Here is a 24,586-nt window from a genome sequence, read left to right as displayed (position 1 = left end):
AGAGGGGAGGGCCGAGCCGGGCCGGGCGGGTTTTGCCCGCGGCGCGGAGCCGGTGGCGGGGCGGGGCCCTGGCGCTCCGTGCGCCTGCACCGCCCCGGCCCGCCCCTTCCCGGCGGAAAGCGGCTGGCTCCACGGGCCTGCTCGGCGCCGAGGGGGAGCGGCGGCGGCGGGAGCGCCGTGGCCATGAACGCGGAGAACCAGGGCTGCAGCGAGCGGCTGGTGACGGCGGCCTATGTGCGCCAGGGGGCGCAGGGCCGCCGCGCGCACGAGCTGCGCCTGCGGGCGCTGCTGGAGCAGGTAACGGGGTCGGACCCCGCTCACCGCGCTCCGGCCGGGCACGGCCGCCCCGAGCCACCCGGGCTCCGCGCACCGGCGTCCGCACCGCGGCAGAGCCGCCCGCCCTCCGCGCACCGGGCTCCGAGCGGACAGAGCGGCCCTGAGATTGCCGGGGTCCGCGGCGGAGCCGCCGCGCAGCGCCGTGAGCGCGCAGCCGGGCCGGGCTCAGCCGGGCCGGGCTCACGGGCCTCGCCGCCCCTTGGCGCGGCGCCACCGCCCTGTCCGACCCGGGGCCGCACGGTCGGGAGAGCCGCGGCCGGGGGGGCAGAGACCTCACGGACACCCGGGGTGAAAGGCCGCGGCTGAGAGGGAAAAATAAGCGACCACCTTATGTTATGTAAAAGGCCCAGCGAACAATTAATGTTTAAAAGCAGTTGAGATATTTGCACATTACTAACGTTGGTCAAACGTGATACACTTGTAAGGTGCCGTTTCTTTGTGTCCAGTTTATAACAATAATTATCAATGAATTAGCAAATGTTTAGTTCTTGGCCATCCTTAGTCATGTCATCTGCCGTTTCCGATTTAACTTTGATACTGCATTTCAGAAATTCAGATTTCCTGAATTTGTTGTGTTCTTACTGGGACGTGTGAAAAAGCCTCTGAACCTATAGCAGCGCTTCATGGGTTTATGTGCTCCTTTCTTCAGAGGTTCATTTTTGCAATTGGCAAAGATGAGGAGTAAAGACCACAAGAAAGCGTTTTTCTGGTTGCAGGTTTTGGCATATTCTGGACGTCGTTTCCTTAGCTATTAGATAATAACTAGATAAAAACCCTGCAGAGGTTTTTATGTGTACCATAAAGAACACTTCAAGGTGAAAAATATCCTGATTATTTTAATGTCAGGATATGCTAATGTAACTGTACTTAATACATGGAAATACAGGTTCATAACATTAGTTAACATAAAACAGCATAATGAAAATACAAAGAGTGTGGGAAAGAAGGGTAGCAGTCAAACAAGTTGCATAAAGTTTTGTTCATTTTTAATTTCTGAGTTTTGTAGTTACCTTTATATTATTATTATTAAGGGAAAATGTCCTGAGGATGGATGGGATGAAAGCACCATTGAATTGTTTCTTCATGAACTTGCTATAATGGATAGCAATAACTTCCTGGGCAACTGTGGTGTGGGTGAGAGGGAAGGAAGAGTGGTGTCAGGACTCGTTGCCCGAAGGCATTACAGGTACGAATTACTGACAGTTTCAATTATTCAGATTTATTATTAATGCTTTCAAATACCATATTTTATTGTGTTTTGTTGATAGCATTTGAGAAAAATAATGCAATAATTGAATTGATGCAACTTTCTGTATTAATTTTCATTAGCAACTCACTGGAAAGTCTTGAATGAAACAAAAATCTTTTGTCAGGGTTATGTCTTGTATGCTTCCCTTGCAGAAGACAACTCAGTATCTTCAGCTTCTACAAGGGAAGCAGAGATCTTCCTGTTTTAAAATGCACTATGCATTACTTTTTTAACAAGGTACAACTTTCCCCTGTATCTTATTAAAAACTACTGCTCACTGTAGTTTTGCGATAGTGAACAGCTGTTTGTATTTTATTATATTTATTAATAGCTTTATAATGTTATTAGCTGATAGGCAGATGAAAGCACAGCTCATTTATAAAGTAGGAGATCTATAAAGACACAAAGAGCTTTTAATAGCTTTTAGCCCTCCTGACACTTGATGGGTGTGTTAGATGCTATAATTTTAGAGATTCTGCTTTAATTTCCTTATGAATATACTTTTTTGTGTGTTTGTGTGGAGTTTTGTGCTGAGTACCTTGCTGTGATGTTTTATCCAACAGGCATGGAACAAAGTGAAATCTCCTGGAAGTTTCTCCTTGAAAGATTAACACAAAAGCATATTAGAGACCAGAAATTTAGCAAGCATTACCATATGGAGGTTGAGTTACTTTGGCTTAATGGCTTTCATAAGTGCTACAGTACCATGAAAAATTAATGGAGGAAGCCAGTAATACATCAGTTTGGCTTTTTTAGTTTTGTGTACGGCTCTTTAGACTAGGATACATGTGGTATGGAAGGAGAGTGTCTAGGAAGTTCTGCTTTCTGACAGTGCTGGAGAAATCCTGTCTGGCTTCTGGCCAGAGGGAGCCTGAACTGGCATTTAGCTATTGTTGTTCGCATGCGGCTCTGTCACCTGGCATCTCGCTTCACCTGCGAGTGTCAGCATTAGCAAGGTGTCCTCCACTGCAGTGAGTGTTACAGGTGGTTACAGGTGACTGTGGGAGTGATGGAGGCAGCAGGAGATGGTTTTCAAACTGTCTTTCCTTTCAGCTTAAATTCTAAGGGCCAGTCTTATGGAGGATTGCTCCTTAGGAAGGAGTGCTTATGTGTAGAAAATAAAAAGTGCTGGTATAAGAAAGTTGTTAAGAATGTAGTTGGAACAGCAAAGAAGATATTTTAGGTGCAGTGGGGATTATATGTAAGTTTCAACTAATTATCAAGTGTTTGTTGATTTCAACCTATAACTTGAAACAGGGAAATAAATTTAAGCTGTAAAACTATGCTCCAAGAAGTTCTGAATTCCATGTACTCATCAGAGTGCATTTTACTCCATTCCCAAGATAAAAACAGAATTTAAGCCATAAATAGGTGTGTATTGTTACTAGCTTACTTGAGCAGCTGCTGCATTTCAACCATGGCCAAAGTTAGTTCTATAAGCTTGTATTTTATAAATTATTCCAGGATCCTCCACTCCTGGAAGGTACTAAATAATATTCAATATTTATAAATGCCGTTTATAAACATAATTTATAAACAGAATGCAGACAGACATGGTATTCCATGATAGATAATACTGAGTAGCACAATGAGATAGATGAAGATGTAGAAGATGGGCAAAGCATATATATATATGTTTTTCACAGTGTTATTTCCTTGGCTTAAGGGGATGAACCATTTGTCAAGGGAGTATCTGTATAATACCACTATGCCTATGATACTGTACACTATAGGCAAATCATTTTTGTTTTCCTTGGAGTTGTGTGTGTGAATGTGTCAGCATTTATAATGCTAATTCAACAAACATCAAGAAGTGCTGAAGTGCGCTTAAAAGGAAACCTGCCAGATGCTAAAGGTGTTGCTACTGTGGGTATTCTCAAAGTTTTTACTTGCATGCTGGAAGATTTTTAATCTAATGTTTAAAAACCCACCAAATTTCATACAAATATATGTAGTTTGTTACAATGGAATTCATCGTAATGAATTCCAGATGCAAATATTGATGTAGGTATTGATGTTGCATTGGATACAAAATTTTCCACAATTGTTTATCAGATGAAATTCTTTTTAGTCAGCAAGAATTATTGCTTTGCTATGTGGAAAAACTTGATGTATGTTTTCAACTTCTTTTGTTTAGATTGATCCATGGAATTGGAAGGTCAGGTGATATTTCCGCAGTCCAGCCTAAAGCTGCAGGGTCGAGCCTTTTGAATAAACTTACTAATTCAGTCGCTCTGGATATTATAAAGCTGGCTGGTAGGTGTAAATTTGAAAAATCTTTCTTGTTCGTGGAGGTGTGTCATGGGGTCTTCATGTTAATTTCTGCCTTGTTTTTTATGTGCAGGTGTCCGGACAGTGGCCAGTTGCTTTGTGGTTCCCATGGCAACTGGCATGAGTTTGACTCTGTGTTTTTTAACATTGCGGCACAAGAGACCAAAGGCAAAATACATTATCTGGCCACGTATAGACCAGAAATCTTGCTTTAAATCAATGATAACTGCAGGTAAGAAGAAGCTGATTCATCACACAGTGTGGTCTTCTACAACTATCAGAGTTTCATATCCTTGCAGTAAGATCCAAAAAAGGCCTAATGCATGATTAGTTTTGCTTTATTTCTACACTCCTGATTTCTGACATGCAATCACATGTATGAGTTGTCATCCTAATGCCTTGTAAAATGCAGGCGTATGCTGAGGCACAGAGGTGTATAAATTAGTCAACAGAGAACACAGTACTAAGGAAGTTACAGTTCATCCTCAAAGTAAGATGCCTAGTTTGCTCTTCTGAGAATTATGTGAAACCGAAGCCCATGATTCAAATCTCTCCCTCCTGAATTTATGTAAAAAATGTAAGTGTCCGAGGAGTTGTGATAAGGTGACAATCTGTCTGATTTGCACAATCTTTTCTGTTAGAAAAAATCTGTTAAAACAACAGAAGCAAGAAGGTTTTTCAGATGTATACTGGAACTAAAACCTCAAAATTAGTCAGACTTGTTGAGTTACATTCAGGTCTTCCTTTTTTTGGTCAGGTTTTGAGCCTGTGGTGATAGAAAATGCATTAGAAGGTGATGAGCTACGGACAGACCTTGAAGCAGTGGAGGCCAAAATCAAAGCTCTTGGTGCTGAAAATATTCTTTGTGTGCATTCCACAACATCTTGTTTTGCTCCAAGGGTACCTGATAGGTAAGCAGTCTTTGTAAGAAGTGTGTTATTTGTTACAGTAAAAACAAACAAAACCCAACAGACCAAAACCTTCATGTTTTGAATGTCCATCTTCTTAAAATTGCTTCTGCCAACAATTAGTTAAAGGTACTTTAATCACCTTGGCTGAAGAGTGTTCCACTTTCAAAAAAGTATATTAAAAGGGTGAGAATAATGCAGAAGGTTTTTCTTCTGCCATATAACTGAGGTTAATGATGATCTCTTATGGTGAAATTAATGTCAATTTGGTAGTGGCTTTTTAATAATTTCATTGAAGTAGTAAAAGTAAGACTTTCACAGAGACATAGTCCAGTAAATATAGCTCCATGGCTATATTTAAACAGTAACATTTTAACGTTACTGTTGCCTTTTCTACTCTTCTCCTACAGCCAATGATGAATTTTCCTAAGCTGTTAATACAAAAACATTGTAGTTATGAATGAAAAATAGAGTATCTGAGACATTATTTCAACCTGTGCATTGGTTATGAAACTTCTCAATCTGAAAGTGTGATGTTGGAGGAGAGGTGCCTGAAGTACTTGGCATATTGAGTCATTTGCCCAAAATGAGCATTGTTGTTATTTGCAAAACCTGCTTTCTGTATTTGCTTGCAAAATAAGTATGAAGAAGCAAATTCCTTAGGTTTTATGATTCAACAGGTATATTTTTATCAGCTTTTATGTACTTTGTTAAAGTAGGAGGTATTAATGTCTTTTTTTGCATGGTTTTAAATGTAGTGTCTTAGTAATTTCATTTCAACTGTTTTTAATTTATCACAAAACTGAAAAGACTGACATTTAGAGTTCCTCTGCAGTGTGTGCTTCTTTGTTAATTACTTTGTTATTTGGAAAATTTAGTTGACTATTTGCAAGTGTGTGAAAGAAAATTATTGACTCTGAAATGTGGCAAGTAAAGATATGTTTCACTCTCTTTTCCTACCTTTAAAAAAACCCCCAGTATCTATCATATGTTAACCTAGTTGCTAGAGGGAAGTTAAAACCATATAATTCTGTCAGAGTAGTATGAACATGGCTTGAAGTTGACTTGCAGATTTATTGGCTAACTTAAATCACAGCTATCAAAATTGAATGGTCTGTTTTATAGCTCAGGTAAATGAATCTTTTCCTTATCTGCTTCCTCTTTTTGACATGCGATTGTTTTGTCCTCTACAACTAAGAGATGAATTATTAGGTAGTGGCACTGTGTTATGATATACCACAGATATAGGAGGATTTGAATGCACTTTCTATTTAAAGGATACTGTCAACTGTTGAAGGCCATAACATTCATCTTCCTGCAGGAAGGAAAACCCTCTACAGCATTTCTGGAGGGTGCCACTTTAAATGTCTGCTTTTACATATCTTGCATTTGTAAGGCTTTATTTAGTTGTGGTGGTGGTGTTTTAAACTTTTAAGTAGTTTTAGGGCTGTGTGCATATAGCTTTCCTTTGAAGTATTGTTTAACTTTGTGGGAATAATTCGCTAGTGTATAAACACTCTTGCTCAGAGAGACATCAGTTCTCAGAGAGTATTTTACCTGCTCTTGCTGTGAGGTGTTTCTGAAACTACTGATTTAAGAGAACCGAAGGGAAAAAAGTGTTATTTTTCAGTTGGTTTATGTACTTAGCAGAATTCTGTATCTTTTTACTTTCAGTAATAGAAAAAAAGAGCAAAGCTTTCTTTTCATGAACTTTCACAAACAGGAGAGAAAAAATTGTGAAATATTTCTGTATTTGTGACTATTAAGAACTTGAGTAATAGCCAACTTACACTAATGCTTTATGATGTGACTAGCAGCACTATTAATGGCTCATTTTAAGCCTTGGAAGAAGACAAGTGCTATGCATCATTGTTTGCTTCTCTTGCATATTAACACACTCTCTTCAAACTGTAGAATTCTCATTCTGTATTGTAATATGGATCTAATTGTTCAGTAGAATATTTTTAGGAAGAAAATAAGAGACTTTTCTGTTTTCAGTGCTTATAGAAGCTAGCTTATTGCTCCTTTAAGTCTCAAGAGGTGAGAGAGACAAACATATATAGCTGTACACCCTCTGTGTTTCCAGTTTGATGAAATTCTCTGCCTACACCCCAAAAAAAGCTTGTAAGAGGGGAACTGTGTTACTTTGATTCTCTCTAGAAGGTGACTAATGAGTCTGATTAAGATCAGCAGATCAGAAGGCAAAAGCTTTGCCCTGCATATTGTTTTGTTTCCTCAAGTATTCTGTTACTGTTACAGAGTTCAGGATGTTAATAAATATGAAAAATTATTGGACATGCAGCTCCTGACAAATATCTTGACTGTAGAAGATCAACATGTACATTACATTACTGGTGTTTCCTAATTGTAAAATACTTTTGATTTCTTTAAGGATAATATGGTGATAGTGATTTCCTAAGGATTGAGGTTCAGAAAATTTACTATGACATTTGCAGCTGAATTTTGCATTGCAGAACAACACTAGACAATGTAATAGAAATAGAATGCAAAGGAATGTCACCTCTTGGAAAATGTTTTCATACTCTGTCAGATTTTATATGAATGTCAGTACATTATAGTGAGAGGCTGTACAAAAAGAGAGTAAAAATACATTAGAAGTAGAGTTTCCTGGGGTTTTTTAAGAGGCAATATTACTTTTATCATCACTTAAATGACTATATATTACCTTATATTTTCCAAATAGATCTTATTTCTAAAATAGGTTCACAAGTTTGGGGAAAATCATGAGTTTTTTTTAAAAACAGAGCATCATTGGAGTGCTTCAGAAAAGGGTACTAAGTTCTGTGTATGTTTAAAAAGCTGAAGGCCCTTACCTAAAATGATCTGTGCACTCACATAAATTTTAATTTGACTGATTAATCAATCCAGGCTGAGCTCATTGTGATTTCAGGTGATTCCAAATGTAAGTGAAGTTGTAAACAGTTGAACAAAGTTTCAATTTGTCAATCTCCGTATTCAGACATTTTAGGACTCTCCATTCCTTTAAAGAATTTTCTTTTAATTAGTTTGTCTGAAACATGCAAATGAGATTCCAGCCAAAGGATTGAAATACTGGTTCTTTGAATTAAACAGAAGCATGTAAAAACTTCCTGTTATATGATGCTTTTTATTCTCAAGACACTCTTGGAACTTCCCTAGACCGATATCATGTTGAATACTAGAGGAAAAGTTAAAAAAAGTGTGATTAGCTAAAGCTCTCTTAGTTAACATTAAAGTAGCAAAAAAAAAAAAAAAAGCTTCTACCTGAAGCAAAATGGTTTGGGATGTAATTACTGGTGTCCAGACAAAAAAAAAAAGCATGAAAAGTTTCAGACCAGATTAACAATTTGCAATATATGTAAAAGGCAATAGAATTTTTACCTTAACCTTTATAGTTTAAGGTGACAAGTACTGCCTTGAGGTACTAATCAAAGCATTACCTTTCTCATTCTGACCTCCTTGTAGACTCTTCAGTCTTTTAATGGTCTGATTTGTAAGATGAGTTACAGTTACCAATGCTTCTCTAAATTACAATTTTATGCTCACAGGCTGGAGGAACTGGCAGTGATTTGTGCCAGTTATGGCATTCCCCATATTGTTAACAATGCATATGGAGTTCAGTCATCAAAATGTATGCATCTTATCCAGCAGGTAGGAGCTGTGTATTTCCAATAATATTTTTTAGCAAGTAAAGTAAATCTCTGATTGTAGACAACCTAGCCGATTTTATCAGATGCCTCATGCTGTTGAGAGTAATCCCATGCATGTCTGACATTTGAACAATTTTCTGAGAAAAAAATAACAGAGGGAAATAGAACTTTAAAATAATATTTTTTCTATTATGTGCTTTTTGTATAATAACCCTACATTTAGTTAGGTTTTGTGTATGTTCATGTGTCTTTCATAATGGAAAAAATGTCCTCAATAAGCTTTCTTAAAATATTTCGTAAGCTTGTTGACTAAAAGTAAAATACATACTTGAATAGGGATTAAGCCTTCAACAGAATGTGAGTTACAGATTTTCAATGGAAGGTACAGGATGCTACAGCAACACTTTATAGATGTTGAAATATTGTTGGCATAGAGAACGGCTGAGGAAACTGGTTTAAGTTCAATGTTATGTTCAAAAAGGTTTAATTTCTGATGCTGTTTGGTTTGAAGAGGATGTTGCTTAATATCTTAGATCAGTCATGAAGCAGAATTCTTGCATTTTTGCTAATTGTATTGTACGTGTGGTGTTCTTCAATATTTCTCCTTTCTCTCTGCCTATTCAAAAAATAGGGGATTATATTTTAACAGGATCCAGGCAATCTTGAACTATTATTAATTTAAAATATGCTAGTAATCTTTTTCTGATTGCTAAGACGTTATTTACAGGGCACAGACATGATTGTAACAGGAACGTCCTGTTGGCATTTATAAATTTTGAAAGAGAGGGAATTTAACAAAACTTGAAGTGTTTTGTGAAATAGAAAAAGGTATGCACTTTATTTGTAATGTACTTGGTACATTTATTTCATTTGCAAAAGTTTAGTGAGAAACTAACATGAAGGGGGCTGTGGAAATGCTGGGGTTTGCTGCATGAAGTGTATCTAATGATAAACGTTTCAGACTATAAAGCTACAAATAGAAGTTTTACTGTTGGTTTCTGCATTTTTTTCTAGACTTGATAAGTTGTTTGTTTATTCTTTGCTTATGCAAATGTATACATTTGAGCTCTGATTTGTTTTACATTTATTTACAAAAATTTATTTAGTGTGCTAGAAAATGTGCTGTTTATGAGGGAGTAGTTACTAATGAATACTTAGGAATATGTACATGCTGAGCACAGTTGTGAATAGAACTTGTGAGAGTATCGCAGGGGAAAAGCTTTTGAGACCATTTATTTGCCATGCTTTTCCTGTGGTGGTCTCCTGTCAATTAAATCAAACAGTAGCTTCTGGTATTCATCTTCCCATCAAAAACCTGATGAACTTGGAGTGCTTCTTCCTATCTCACATGCATTAAGCTATCAAAACATAGAAATAATAAATGTGGTTTAGTTGGATCTGCTTTTTTCAGTCTGTTTGCCATAGGTATTAACTCTGTTCTTTCTTGCATTCAGTTTGTAGCACTTTAAATTGTATGTGTTTGCATGTGCTTTAGTATTTATGGGGTTTAATATAGTTTTCAGATTCTTTTATGCTGCATAGTTTTTAATTGTACGGTTCCCTGTTGCATATTACTCAAATTGAAGGTGTACTGCAGAATATAGACTTTTTCCTTTAAGAAAATCTGAGTGGTTAGGTATAAAGATGCTTTTTTCTCTGAAGTGGGGGGATATCTGCTGTAAGAAGTTATAGGGATCAGGATTTTGCAAGTAGCTTTAGAAGTGCTGTAACAGCTCATTTGTTTTAATGCAAACTTATACGTGTATAGAGAGAAATCTTTGCTAATGAAGCATTAACTTGTAGTCCTTTACTGTGAGAATCTGTGAAAAGTCTTTTGAGTTGAACAGTTTTAACTGTAAAATTCCCATTAAATTTCGAGGGGTTACTTTTTGGTTGTTGAAAATGGGCTCCACTTGGACTTGTGAGAACTAAAATCAGTATTTTAAATCACAGAAGAATGGGAATTTGTAAGGTACTGCGTCAAGCAGACAACGGTACTACTAGTGAGCAGTGCTAAGAAAAGGTAATGTTATGATTTTTATTTTTTCCATAAATGCAGGATCTGAGAACGTTTCAGGAATTATATGTGGGTTTGTTACATTCTTGTGTAATTATGATGCTATCACGTTTCCTTTTTTTCTAATATATGCTGTGGATTTGTTTGTTTGTTTGTTTTTGACAAAGGGTGCTCGAGTGGGCAGAATAGATGCTTTTGTTCAGAGCTTGGACAAAAATTTTATGGTTCCAGTAGGTGGTGCTATCATTGCTGGCTTCAACGAGTCCTTCATTCAGGAGATCAGCAAAATGTATCCAGGTAACTAGTTCATGGTCTGATTTCAGCCATATGAAATAACTGTAGAAAACTTGATTATCAGCTTTCTTTCACATAAAATTTATTTTTGCCACTTTAATCTGCATATTGGGTTTTTTTTCAGGAAGAGCATCTGCATCTCCTTCCTTAGATGCCCTCATTACACTTCTGTCTTTGGGTACCAGTGGCTACAAAAAGTTACTGAAAGAGAGAAAGGTAAGCTTTTTGGCAAGCAGCATTTTCTTGAAGTCAGCTCTTAACAAAGTCTTGTTGCAAAACTGCTTTGTTTAGTAAATCCAGTTTCTGTCTAGAAAGCCATTGAACTTACTCTGAGCTCACAGCTGTGAATCTGGAAAGGCAGTATGATATAATTACTTCTTGGCTAAATGGTACTTATGAGTAAGCATGATTTCCATGTTGTTGTTTGTTCAAACCAGATAGCTAAACTGAGGTCCTGTACTATCTTGTACAATATTCATATTTGTTGTTCCTATGTATAACTTAGGAACACAAAAGCCTAATCTGAGAAGTACTGTACTGTGTTATCATGGTCACAGTCCTTCCAGGATGTGAGATTGGGCACTCAGAGTAACCCAGGGTCTGTGCTCTTCCTCTTTTGTCCCTATTGTGCCTTTGTGCTATGATAGTGTTTAATTAAATGATTGTGTACCATATTCTCTGGAGAATCACAACTTCTGGTTAGGTTATAAATACTGTGCATTGCCACAAAAAGAGAAGAATACTGTCACTTAAGGTATTCATCTAGATACAGAGATAGGTTTCTTCTCTGCCTTTCACAGACTATGTGTTTTAAGTTGGATATAACTGCATTGCACAAAAATTCAATGAGTGTTGGGTTGGAATCTGTACATCTTGAGTTATCCTTAATTCTGGAAATAATAGAGGCCTGATTTTGCTCTCTGTGTAGTAACACAGAGGATTCTTTTTGTGGAGGCTTTAGATAAGGAAATGCTGTAAATTAAGTACTATTAAGTTAATAGTTTTAAACAATGCATTATCTGTTTCATTATTTTATTTATAAACTACATTCCAGTTGTTTCTTGCTGACAGCTTGCTGCTGTCTCTGATTACATGGCAGAGCAATAGTGCTGGATGCTGTGACTTATTTCTAGCTGCTTGTAGAGGCGTCCAGAAATTCTGTACTGGAATTGAGCTACCATAGGAATAGTTAGACTGTGGAAAACCAAACCAACTTAGTTGCCTTACAATGACTAAGAAAAATACGTGCAACTAAAGCAAAAACATGGCTTGTGGAACACTGAAATTGGTTGCCACTTTTGCCACTGTTGCAATGTGGTTTCTAGTATTTTATTCTGGATTGTTATATGTATTGCCACGTATGGTTTCTGTCTTCATTAAAAGCAAATTGTGTTTTTCCCTCTTTACTCTCATATCCAAAGGAATCTCAAGTGAGTTTATTGTGTGTTCCAGAAAGCTGATTTTGATGTTAGATATACAACAGTAGCAGATGTATAAAGAGCAGTATAAATATTGTCCAAATCGTAAATAATAATTCTTTCATAAATAACGTATCTTAACAAATAGCTGTATATTTTGAGTCATGTCACTTTCTTGGAAGTAGAATTCTAAAGTAAATGAAGGATTATATTTTTACAACTTCATGTCTTTCAATTTCAAATGTGAGTATACTCTGTAAAGAGAGCCTTATATATGGCATAAATATGTTTCTTTTATTGGATTTGCTGTAGAAATGGAAACATTTTTGCTTAAATCTGTTTGTTCCTGAATTGTAAAAATGTAATAGTGATAGTTTATTGCCTGTGCTCTGAGGAAGCAAAGGCAGAGCTATTAGGCTTCCAGCAGGAGCTATTTATAGCTTGACATTGAGTACTCGTTTTTATATTGGTGCAGCTGCACCTACTCACACAAAAAATCAACTATAAGACTTCAGGTATTTTTTTTCTTTTTCTTTTTGCTTGATCCTTATTCGCATGGGTATTATTTCAGGTTATTTGACCTTAGGCCAGAAAGACCAGAATATTACTGAAAAGAGGGAAATCTTACACAACCAAGGAAAGAAATAGTCTGCCCAGTTTTTCTTTTATACGGGTGAACTGTTAAATATAGGCAGGGGAGAGGAGCACGTACAGGGAGTGGAATTTTTCTGACAAGCTGGCAGTTGGGGAGTGTGCAGTTGTCCAGGAGTATGGGATTATTATGATATGAAGGAATAAAATGGCACAATGGATCTGAGGACAGGAGAGAAAGGGAGTAACACAAACATGCTGTCCAAGTAGCTGAATGAAGGTGGCTATATATGAAATTTAATAAGGAATGTTTTCAACAGTTGTATCTATCTGATATTCCAGAGAAAGGATGGAAGACTACCAACAGTAATGTTTTCTCACTTGTTCTGAATTTTCAGTATTCCTTTTTATGTGTTTGTGGTGTTTACAACAGTGGTTTTCTGATCTCAGTAGCCGATTCCAGGTCCTTTTGCAATGCAGATGATAGGTGGTCCATAGTCAAATTTGTTAATATCTTTGCTTTTAAATAACTCATAACATCTATGTAAAGGTTAAGTTTTTGTAGCAACTTCCTTGATGCCTCAGTAGAGGTCCCATAAATGTCCCATATCACGTGTTTCCAGATCATAAAAGTTGCTATTTTCACGTATGTCTGTCTAAACCAGGCTGTGTTTAGTAAATATATTTGCTACACTCTGTAATAGCCTAAACAGCAGACTTAGTTGTCACCTCAGTTTTTATGGAGAGCGAGGACCCTACATTCAGGGTTTACATTCAGGACCCTACAGACCAAATTTAATAACTGGTCCTTTTAATCCATTTAACTAATTTTTATATTGGTATTATCAGAGAGATGATGGCTTCATTTTGTTTTCAGCAGTTATGGATTTCCTCATTAAACTTTTCTTAATCTAACAATGAAGATAATTCTCATTTTCTTAAATGTATTTCTGTGTTAGTTGGGATGTGATGGAACTTTTTATATTGCTATCCATCTGTCTGTATATTTTCTGAGAGTGCAACTGGCGTTATTTTTATGTTCTTATTGAGCATGTATCTAAAATATTTAAAATCACATGGAGTGGGAGGAAATTGTTTGGTTTTTACAATTCAGTAAAATACTGGGCTTATGTTTCATGAGTTGTCATTGATGTAATTGTTCTGATTGAAATAAATTATTTGTACAGTTCAGTGTGACTTTATATTGCTGTCCTACTTACGATGGAAGAAGAGGAAAGCCATTTAATGATGGATATTAAAAATGTAAAAAAATCAGATATTCTTAAAGTAAAATAGACACTTGTTACTCCTTTTTTCTTTTTTTGTTTTTTTTTTTTTGTCTAGTTTGCTTACTACACTATATTTTGTTAAACGTGGGAATGTTACAGGATTTTCCCTATGTGAAACATGTGGAACCATATTCAAACTTTTGAGTAACTGGAGACAAAATAGTTTTAAGAAAATTGTATTAAATGGTGTTGCATAGTTAGACAAGTGCCAAGCATGATTGGAAATTTCAAAGAGGCTTACATAGTTACAGCATGTATTTGAGACGTATGGATCACAAGGAGCCTGAACTCAAGGTCTCACAAGTGCTGAAAAGGAAATGTGTTGATTGATGTTGTTAAGAAACGCCTTTAAAAAATGTGAATGTCAGCATTAGCATTACCATATCAGATTGGCGAGACTTACTGGGTACTTTCTGTTTAATGACATATGTTAGATACATATAATATGAAGGTTTAAAGGTTCTGTAATTAATTTCTTATTTTTTAAACTTTCTAGTATAAATTCAGAACACAATCCTTGCAAGGCAGGAGGATCTATCTAGGAGGGCATGTGGTATGTACAGGTGTCACACATGTACACATACAGCTTCTATCATGTGTTTGCCTGCATTTCAAGAGAGTAATCTTTCTTGATCTCGATCCTCAGCACTGCAGCTTCTCTTTGGCTGCAGGAAGTGGTCTGATCAGATCACAGCTCAGATGCAGCTGGTCAGTCTGACAGAGCAGAAGAGTGGCTGTGATGGTTGCATGATAAACAGCAGGGGCTGCTGCAAAGTAAGATGGGACCAGATGGGTCTCAGGTACAGCATAGGAGAGTTGGCATCTGTGTCTACTATGAAGAGGTTGTAAAATTACTCTTGTGCAGTGTCATCTTTAGTGCCATAAGCAGCTATATGGCTGCTCTCTGAGGGTGGCTCATCTTTTCAGATGAGAGTTAAACAGGGAGGAAGGCAGAGTGTTACAACCTCACCCTGTAAGCAAGCTGGGTGGTTAGAGCCAGCTAGGATAGTTTCAACCATCCACAAAAACTTTTCTGGTCTTCATCAGTTGCCTCTTTGTCACCTGGTATGGGACTGACAGTATATTTAGTAGCCCCCTCTTCTTTTCCTCTGGAGTTACTGGCTTTTTCTTTACTTGTTTCCCTTTAGTTATTTTCATTTGGAAGAAGAATTGTGCCTATTACAGTGGAGCATCAAATGAAGAATCACCCATCCTAGTGTAGCTTCTGTTAAAAATAATTTTATAATGTAAATATGGTATGATTCAAATGATTGTTGTAATGATTGTTACAGCACTTCTTGAAAATATGTTTGTATATGTGTGTGGAATTAGGCTGTTTTGTCCAAATAATTGAATTAATTGGCATATTTAGTGCATACAGCATTGCTGACTTGTTCTTTGTCATTTTTAAGGTGTTTTGTTGATTTTGGTCCTGGAGGGACCAGAAGTGCAAGACATTTCCACATAGTTTAGCATTCATTTCTCTAACCTGATGAGGTTTTGTGATAAGTTTCTAAGGGGAAAGAGTGAATTAAATAATGAAACTTAACTGACATTTGGTGCCTAGGTTGTGTGGTGCAACTTTAGCATAATAGTTAGCTTTGTTGGAAAAAACTTGAGTCCCTGCTACAGAAAATCTATTATGTAAGAGCTCATTTATACATAATTGCTTAGGGTGCTTATAAATTTTCCATATAAGAGAAATATTTTATAATAGAGGTTGGTTATAGATTTGACCTCACAAAAATATTGCTTTTATCCTTTTTTTGGAAAGGCAGTTAATCTATTTTGTAACAAACTTCTGAAATTATAAAATACCTAGAGGACTTCCAGTGGAAAGATGCAAGAGAGTATTGTTCATAAAAATAAGTTCTGAATTTGTGTTCATGTAGCTTCGGTCTAACTGATGAAAATAACTTTAATTTTTTGTTGCCATCTTTCTATTTTCCCTTGTTTTAACAAATTCCTCTGTATGTAAAAGCCCATCTAGTAACCTAATTTCATTTAATAAATGTAATTTAATTTAATACATTTATACAGTGGGTAACTTGTTATACCAACTTGCAGTCCTTTCAGTAATACTGTGAGAGATTTATCAGAGAATTCCCTAGGTACGACACATAAAAATTAATTACTTAGGAATTGGTTCTTGTTCCAGTATATTTTTTCTCAGTACTAATTTCACCAATAATATCTCCATAGTAAACACAATTTATCTATTTCTGTAGTAGTTTACTTCAGTTGTACAAGTAAATAGCCAGCAGAGGGAGCACAAATTAATTTATTACTTGTATGAAAAAAATACTAATAAAATGGCTAGCACTTATTGTGGAAGGCAAGTAACAAGTAAGTAATGTGCTTATATTCAGTGAGGGACCAGAACAAAGGCAAAACTGTGTGAACATTTGAAACATAAATGTTTTTCAAATTCTGTGGGTGAACTGTAAATTAGCTCTGATGAATGGAAACCATAAAATTACTTGATTTCCAAGAAATAAGAAATATTTTCACCAATTTCCAGTTCTGATAATTAACCATAGATTCCTCCCCAAAGTTTTGTTGTTCCAAGTATTACAGAAGCTTTATGTTCTTGTTGATAGTTGAATCAATAGCCTAATTCATTTAGACAGTAAGAGGATACTTTTTTCCTCTCCGTCTGAATTCATTCTGTGGTATCAGGTCAGGAGCTGTGTTCATTTGGTTACTCGTGAAGTGAGACTGGGCTTCTTGCAGTGGTTCAAGAAAAGTGGCTGTAACATTATTCCAGCTTGGGTACCACAAAGCTCATTTGGTTTTGTAAGACCTTGGGGAGGTTCTGTTCAAAAACATAATTTTGCTCACGAGCTATAATTTGTATCTGTCAGAGTCCATAGGTCAGAGTAGGATACTGGTCTACAAACAGAAGAGGCAACTCTATTTAAAGAATGAAAAATCACTTGTCAGGTCCGGAAATTGCTTAAACAGGCAGTCACACTGAAGCAGATCAGCAGCACAATTTTTATGACCAGAAAGAGGAAAAAACTGGTGTTTAATATCTTTTAAAAAGACTGTTTAATATCTGTATGTTTTTGCTAATTTTTATGAGAGACTAAGCATTAAAAAGAATGGAAAAAAAGCCAAAGCATACAATAAGAAGAATGATGTTTATTTTCAGTCTGTCAATAAGTGTTTTGAGCTGATATCTGAAGAGGAAAATATTGGACTGAGAAAAAGCATGAGCAATTATCATAGATTACTACTGGGGAAGAGGGAGGAAATAAAATACAGATGAAGTAAGAGTAGCAACCTTTTATGTCCAGTGTGACTTGTATCTCAATCAAAACATTTATGAATGTCTTGTGACACTTTCATAATAAAGGTGCAATCCAGTTAAGTGATAGCAGAAATTCAGATATCTCTGTTCTTTTAGTCAACTTGAACAGGAGGGGGGTCGTAGGAAAAGGACAGGCTGCACAACAGAGCTGAGTATTCAGGAGAGTATATATTGTGTGAAAGAAGATTCAATCAAATGTGTACTCGCAGCCTCCTTCAGAGGCTGGAGTTGTATTCTCATACAGAAAAAGAAGTAAGTCTTTGCACTAGTGAGAATTGTGATTGTATGATGCTAGAAACAAAATGTGCTGATTTTAGTCTGGAATGTATTAATAGAGAGAAAACAAAGTAAGGAGCAATTTGCCGTAACGTGGCCGTCTGTGATGGCAGCAGTTCATTCTCAGTGGTTTAGGGAGCCAGGGCAGGGGAAGGCTCTTGCAGCAGTGGGGTGGGGTAAGACCTGCTGTGCAGTGGGAATCTCTTCAAGTTTTTACCTCCCTAGATTTCAGGGCCACAGAGAGAATGACTGACATCCCAAGGACATATATTAAACCAGATAGAGACTTTTGTATCAGCCTGAGAGATAAGAACAGTGTTCTGGAAATGGAGCTGTTACTTTATAGAATTATTTCAGAGAATTGTCTAGTCCACTTACTTGGTACACTTGAAAAGAGAATCAGCTGGGCACCTGTAGCATGTAATGGAGACTTAACAGTTTTGTGAGATAGGTGCTATTTTCTCTGTTTGATAGCTAATAAAAAAAATTGTATCTTTTTTTTTGCAGGAGATGTTTTCCTATCTTTCAAGTGAGCTGAAGAAGCTGGCAGATAACCACAATGAGAGACTGTTAGACACATCACATAATCCCATTTCCTTAGGTAATTGTTGGGGTTTCATCTTTTAAAAAAATTCTAATATACTGTGCATTCATAATGCACTTTCACGTACCATTCCTATATATTAAACATTGTTCACTACACTATTAAATTATTCTTAGGCTGATATGAAACCATTGAACCCAATGAGGTCACCTACTATAAAAGTAGAGTAGTAAGTTAGGCCCATTATTTTGCTCCTGTCCAACATATTCATTTATTGTAATCAAGACAGTCAGAAGATGTTAGCATATAGTAATACTTTCTATCAAGTGCATTTAAAAATAAATTATAGTGTAATTATTTTACTGGTCATCTTAGTGTTTTAAAAGAGATTATGGAATTCCTCCTCAAGGTATTTGTTCTAATCAAAAATTCTGCTGAACACCAAAGTAGTACTACCCACCTGTGCAGAATCTGCACACAGTCTAATCAGAGAAGTAATCTCTGACAGCTTTTGGAAAAGTTAAAAATTATGGCATTTCTTTTTTTCTTTGTATCTGAACACAAATATTTGGCTAGATCCTTTCTGTTGGAAAGCAATTTGTCCTTTGTGATGATTCTTTGGAGAAAAAGCGGCTTTGTAGCAGTTTTAACCTGACCTTATGTTATTTTAGCCATGTCACTGAAGAATCTAGATGAAAGTAATGATGCTGCTGTTACCCTGCTTGGATCTATGCTCTTCACAAGACAAGTTTCTGGAGCAAGGTAAGGATGCTCTGAATTAGAAAAATTTGTGGGGGTTATATTAGAATATATTTTAGCATATCAGTTATTTTGGCATATATTTTATGAAACCCAATAGGATTTGTTTTATACCAGTTGTCTCATGATTACAGAATGCAGTCAGGCAATAATGAGTCAGAGAATAATCACCCTTCTTCACCAGTGTTATCAACTAATGTCTCCCTACCTGAGTTAGCGGTGAGGCTCCCTTTGTTAACTTTGGTAGGCTGAATAGATAATCTATGCCCATTTAATTTAGTGTCATTATTCCCTAGTACCCCTTGGTTTCATTTAGTTTCCAGATGTTGTCTGATCTTATAGTTCAGGTGTAAGCTACTGAGGGAAGATATTTGTTTTGTTTATTGCAGCACGAATATGGTTATACTGGTTATCAGGGGAATAAGCTTTTAATGCCCTACATAGCTTTTTGTCATATGGAAGAAAATTCTGCTTTCTGAAACTAATTGTATTTAAAAAAAAATCAAAATCAATAGAAATCTACAACCTGAGCCAGTCTGAGGTGAATTTATTCTTAGAGACACTGTTACATGGAAATGCAAGCCAAATAATTTTTAAACATTTTAGAAGAGAATGATTTAAAATTTGTTTTGGCAGCATTCCTTAATCTGAATATTACTGCTGCCGTGCTCACTTCTGCCATAGACTTACTGTCATTTTTTTGTAGCAGAGCTGAATGTTTCCACATCAGAAGGCATGCTTCATTAGCTTGGATTATTCCACTTCCTAAACAGATGAATGACAGTAAATCTATATGTGCTGTAGTTAGATGCTCTTTTTGATTTGCCTGTCCTAACCTTGGCTTGTCCTGTAATTGTAGCCATCTTTGGTAAAATTATTCAACAGGTTGAATTTTTGAAGTTAAAACTCTCCAATTCTTTGCCTGATGTAAAGGTTTCAGGTTTTCCCTTCTTTTATGTAAGTAATTCTTTTGCAGTATACACTGTTTGACCCAACATTTCAAAAGATTTTTACATGTTGTGCTGGTGCTTGAGTGTCAGTGGTAGGAATAGCAACTCACTACTTCAGTAGGAATTTGTGTAATTGTGTTCAACCTAGAGTATCCCATAAAATGTCCAAGACAGCTTTAACTGAATCATAATTTTGTTTGTTTCAGGGTTGTTCCACGTGGGTCTGTACAAACTGTGAATAACTACACTTTTAAAGGCTTTATGTCACATGCAAATGACTACCCCTGTGCTTACCTCAATGCTGCCTCAGCAATTGGAATTAAAAAGCAAGATGTAGATATATTCCTAAAAAGACTCGACAAGTGTTTGAAGACTTTTAGAAAAGAAACAAATCAAGAAAAAAGTATAAATGAAATAAGTGATTCTAATGCAACCACAGAACAGCTTGAAAACTAGAAGATACGGATTTAGTAACACAGGAAGATATGTTTTTTTGTCTGAATTATGTCAGGTTTCTATTGGGTTAGAATTGTGCATCTGCAGTGCAGAAATCTATTCTTGATCTGAAAATAACAATAAAAAGTTGGGTGAAATTCAGCTTTAAGAAAGTAAGTGATACTCTTCCTGAGACAGAGGGCCAGTCACAATTTTTTGCAGCGTACAAAATGCACTTAACACCTGCCAAAGTAAAGCTTTATGTTCATGAAGCCTTTGATTTTGCCTTTCAGTCTGTGTATGGCTATTTGGACCAGTGTTTACCAAATCACCAAATGTTTATTCACATGTTTTTGTTTAACAGGATTGTCTGTGGCAGTGATTGAATTCCTTCCTCGGTATAGACTATCCAAACAACACATTTCACTGCTCTAAGAGTATCTTGTTTCTCATCAGTGTATGTGTCACTTTTAATTTCTTTTCAAAGATTTATGCAAATGTTGGGATAGCCCTCACTAAATACAATGTTCAAACTGCATGGGGAGATGACAGTTGGAATAGTACTGTTTTTCCGGTGTTCTTACCTGTCATCAACTACCTAGAACAAATCAGCCTCCAGTGGCAAAGAAGAACCTAGAATACCTCCTATCCTGTCAGTACTCAGCTCTTGAAAACGTTTGTCAGCAGCCCATAGAAGCTTTAAAGTCAGAGCTTGTAGAATGGAGAGGTACAGTCATTGGGGGCTTTTGGCTTTGTTTTTTTATTTTTGTTCTTCCCATTTCCTTTGATAGGGTGATCAGATCAGAGACTCACTGAAAAGAAGGAATGCCATGTGATTAATGCAGCAGTTTCAAGAGCCTAGTGAGCCCTAAGAATATTTTGGCATTTTTAGTCTAATGTTGAAATTTATAGACTTCCATTTCTGTAGTGTCTCTTGCCATTGGCACTGTTGCTTCTGTGGCTCTGTGCAGTTGCTGATTTGAATTCATTAAGCAAACAATAGATTCAGAGTCTGTTCCTGAAACAAAGGTTCCATATCACTGGAGTGACAGTGCTGTAGGTTGCAAAACTTGTAGTTATTCTTGAATGCAGTTGCTACATTGTATATAGCTTCTATTTACTGTTCAAGGTGAGCATAACGTTCAAAGACATTTTCTTTGTCTGTAATGTAATAATGCTCAGGATACCACAATTAATGAGTTCTGAACGTCAGGAAATGTTTTAGTTACTTTGTTTAGTGGGAACTGAGACGTATATCCTTCAGAGCCCCTTGTAAATCAGTTAATCAAAATAGTGGTGCCTTTGAATGTATTGTCTTTCCAGTGTGGTCAAATGAATTGATAAAAGAGGTGGTGCTAATATATGGGAGTTAATAATATGCTAATCATCATGAAAGTGCTCTCACTTAATGAGGTCCATTGTATCTTAAGCTTAAATTGAACTGGTCCTTCTACATTGTTATTGCTAGAGGTGCACGTTAGATTGATTAAAGCTTGTGCAGCTCCCTAGACTGCAGTCACAGTTGTTATTTGCTGTACAAACACATCCTAGGAGACACGTCAGTTAGCTTGGCCGCTGAGCCCTTGTGGCTGTAAGGAGATGTAAATGACTTGTCTTTCTCTCTCTCTCTCTTTTTATTTCCCCATGCTTTTTTTTTTTTCCTCCTGTTGAGGGCATGCTGTAACTCAGTTTTTCCAGTCAGTAAAACTTGCACAAACTTTGGAGTCAAATCTCTGCAGATCACTGCCTCAGTGTTCCATATATTGGAGCAGCCAGTGAAAACCACCAGGCCTTAGTGATACTTTTCTTCTTGGTTTTTGAGATTGCTGTTCTGTGGCTGAATGAGTATAAATTATTGATTCAGATGACCAGTCACAGAATGTGGATGTTAGAACTATCATTACAGAAGCCTATAGGTGTGTGATAGCAGCTAAAATAAGCATTTGATGAATGATATCCTGACTGAGTAAAGAAAACAGCAGTTATCTTCTCTGAGAGGAAGAAATCTCTGCCTTTTGTGATCTCATAATAAATTGTCTGCTACAAGTAATTCACCCAGTTCTACCATAAATTGAACTACTTCCTCGGGTAGTGTTTTTTTCTGTCTTTGAAATGTTTCCCATTTGCAATCAAAGCTGAAAATTTCAACAAAGCTCTAAACAAGAATCCATAGAAAGAGGTAAGCAGTTTATTTTGATTTTGACCTCTTAAACCTTTTTTATTAAAAAAAAATTAAGATGATGGCTTTAATTGAAAACAAAAATAAATTTTAAATTTGTGTCATTAAAACTCTTCACAGATCTTAGTGATGCCACCTGAAGTCAGAAAATTTAAAATATTTTGATAAGTGTGTCCCACCATGATGTATAAAATCTTGAACTAAATATTTATGTTATATTACTTTGGTAAGCTGTTGTACCAGTCTGCAGTTTTGTTTCCTTGCTTTGTCCCTGTAAGTGTCTTCAGTTTTAGTTAATATTAATTTTTTACAGACAGAAGCAATCTATAATGTTATACAAATGTAATGAAGTTTTAAGTAATTCAAATGGCAATATACTTCCAAGTAAATGGAGAAGACTTGGTTATTCACAGCGTATTTGGAACAGGAGATTCAGTAGAGGATAAAAAGTATTTTTCAAATAAGAGTGTAAATTACTTACTCTCTATTCACTAATGTCTGTAATAAAGTAGGGAAATAACACCGAGCATACACTCATGACTTTTCATTTCCTTTGTATAGCAGCTACAGGGAGATTTCATGGCTGTGGCCGGTCTCACCCACTGAAAGCAATTCTGTGAATGACATCAATAACATGGACATGAGTTTGTCAAAGTATGCAGAGTAAAACAAATATATTAACAATATTTGCCTTCTATGAAGATCTTTCCAAGATTGATCACCGAAGTAAGAAGCTTCTTAATTAATCGCAGCCCTTTTTCTAATCTCTACATAGACACATGTCATTAAAGACTTTGACATGGCTCAAAAATCTACAAGAGCCAACTTGCTGTCTCCAGCTTCTGCATTACTAGAGAGACATCTGGGAAGGCTGCCTGGGCTTCAGCACATACTAGGGGTTGATAGAGCAGGAATCCTTAGTAGAAACACCAAGAACAGATATCCATTTAGTAAGGCTATCTCACAGCTACTATCTATGTAGCTACCTTTCTCTGTCATTTTCTAGGTTGCAGCATGTGGTTACCAGCCATGAAATAGGAATAGGCAAGCACTTGAAATATTCCAGGAGAGCTGAGGATTCAGAAAGACAGGTTTAGGAGGTTACCATTCTTGCTACCTAGTGTGCTGCTCTAGGTTACTGCCCTGTAGCCTGATCTGCAGCTGCCACAGTTCATACAGTGTGTTAAAACACTGAAGCTGGGGTGTGCTTGAGCATTGCCAGGCTGGGAAAGCAGTGGCTGTAGAGCCAGCACAATGCACATTGTGCTGCTGCAGCACGGATGTTTTTACTGGAGACAGTAACCTTTGGCAACGGGGCAGGGTGCAAGGGTAGACGGGGACCACTCAGCTTGCTGCGGTCTGAATCACCAAAATGGCTTTCCTCCCTTACAGTGCCTGTAACTGCTGCGTGCGGTGCTTTTCTTTCCCTCTGGTGTTGCATCTTAAACTCTCTGGGTCTATACATGTGGAAGAAATGAAGGAGCAGATGGACATGCCTTATAAAAATAGCACTGGGATAATATAATGCAAGCAAACTGACACTGAATGACCCATCTCATAGGCCCACTCTAAGTTTGCTTTTTTTTTTGTAGTATCTGAGATAATCAACAAAACAAAGGACTTTAAGCAATAATATTGCCTATTCGTGCTTTGCTCATAACAATTGCCTAAGATACAAAGCAAATAAAATCTACCAGATGCAGCAAATTCTCTTGAGCCTAAGAAAGCAAAATTGTAATGTTGCAAATGTAAATGCTGGCATTGCAGCTTAATACACATATAAACCGAGCAATCTATATTGTGCGATCATCATTTTTTAAGAAAGGCTGGAGCCCAGAGACCGGCAAATGTTCTCATCTGCAGTGTATCAGCAGTTCTCAGTCTTCAGCTGCTGTACAGATAATATTTCTAATTGAAGAATCATCACATGAATCCATATGTGAATGATAGATGGGCTATAGCCTTTTGTTCACGATGCTTTAAAAATTGAGTTGCTGGTTTTACTTTTATAAGGCGTGATTAGATTGCCTTTTCCTTCCCCCCTCCTTTTTTTAATGCAACATTTTAATCACCCTGGTCTGACAGGATTTGGAATCTGAAGGGAAAA

General features: G+C 36.9%; 1 protein-coding gene across 2 annotated transcripts; it reads left to right on the top strand.

The window, feature by feature from the left end:
* Positions 1-50: 50 nt before the first annotated feature.
* On the top strand, positions 51-23,165 carry SEPSECS (Sep (O-phosphoserine) tRNA:Sec (selenocysteine) tRNA synthase). 2 transcript variants are annotated; one of them, XM_051789861.1, is made up of 11 exons: positions 51-297; positions 1,368-1,522; positions 3,723-3,841; positions 3,930-4,088; positions 4,614-4,767; positions 8,313-8,415; positions 10,599-10,728; positions 10,850-10,941; positions 18,120-18,213; positions 18,828-18,918; positions 20,072-23,165. In XM_051789861.1, exons 1-11 carry the CDS (start codon positions 184-186, stop codon positions 20,319-20,321), a joined length of 1,461 nt encoding a protein of 486 aa, XP_051645821.1. In that variant the 5' UTR covers positions 51-183; the 3' UTR covers positions 20,322-23,165. The 2 variants fall into 2 exon arrangements, with proteins under 2 accessions (XP_051645821.1, XP_051645822.1); XM_051789862.1 differs by lacking the exon at positions 51-297 and adding an exon at positions 343-738.
* Positions 23,166-24,586: the final 1,421 nt, after the last annotated feature.

This window comes from Manacus candei, unplaced genomic scaffold (assembly GCF_025592945.1).
Source record: "Manacus candei isolate 608988 ecotype Guabito, Panama unplaced genomic scaffold, ASM2559294v1 h1tg000028l, whole genome shotgun sequence".
Classification (NCBI taxonomy): Eukaryota; Metazoa; Chordata; class Aves; order Passeriformes; family Pipridae; genus Manacus; species Manacus candei.
The sequence above is the reverse complement of the archived record's forward strand: the minus strand, read 5'-3'. Positions and strand labels throughout refer to the sequence as shown.

What these genes read in the sequence shown, in the direction of transcription:
- SEPSECS (XM_051789861.1), top strand. Translation starts at nt 184, where the DNA reads ATGAACGCGGAGAACCAGGGCTGCAGCGAGCGGCTGGTGACGGCGGCC. An exon ending in GTTGCCCGAAGGCATTACAG is followed by an intron (nt 1,523 to 3,722) that starts GTACGAATTACT and finishes TCTTTTGTTTAG; the next exon opens with ATTGATCCATGGAATTGGAA. An exon ending in AGTTACTGAAAGAGAGAAAG is followed by an intron (nt 10,942 to 18,119) that starts GTAAGCTTTTTG and finishes TTTTTTTTGCAG; the next exon opens with GAGATGTTTTCCTATCTTTC.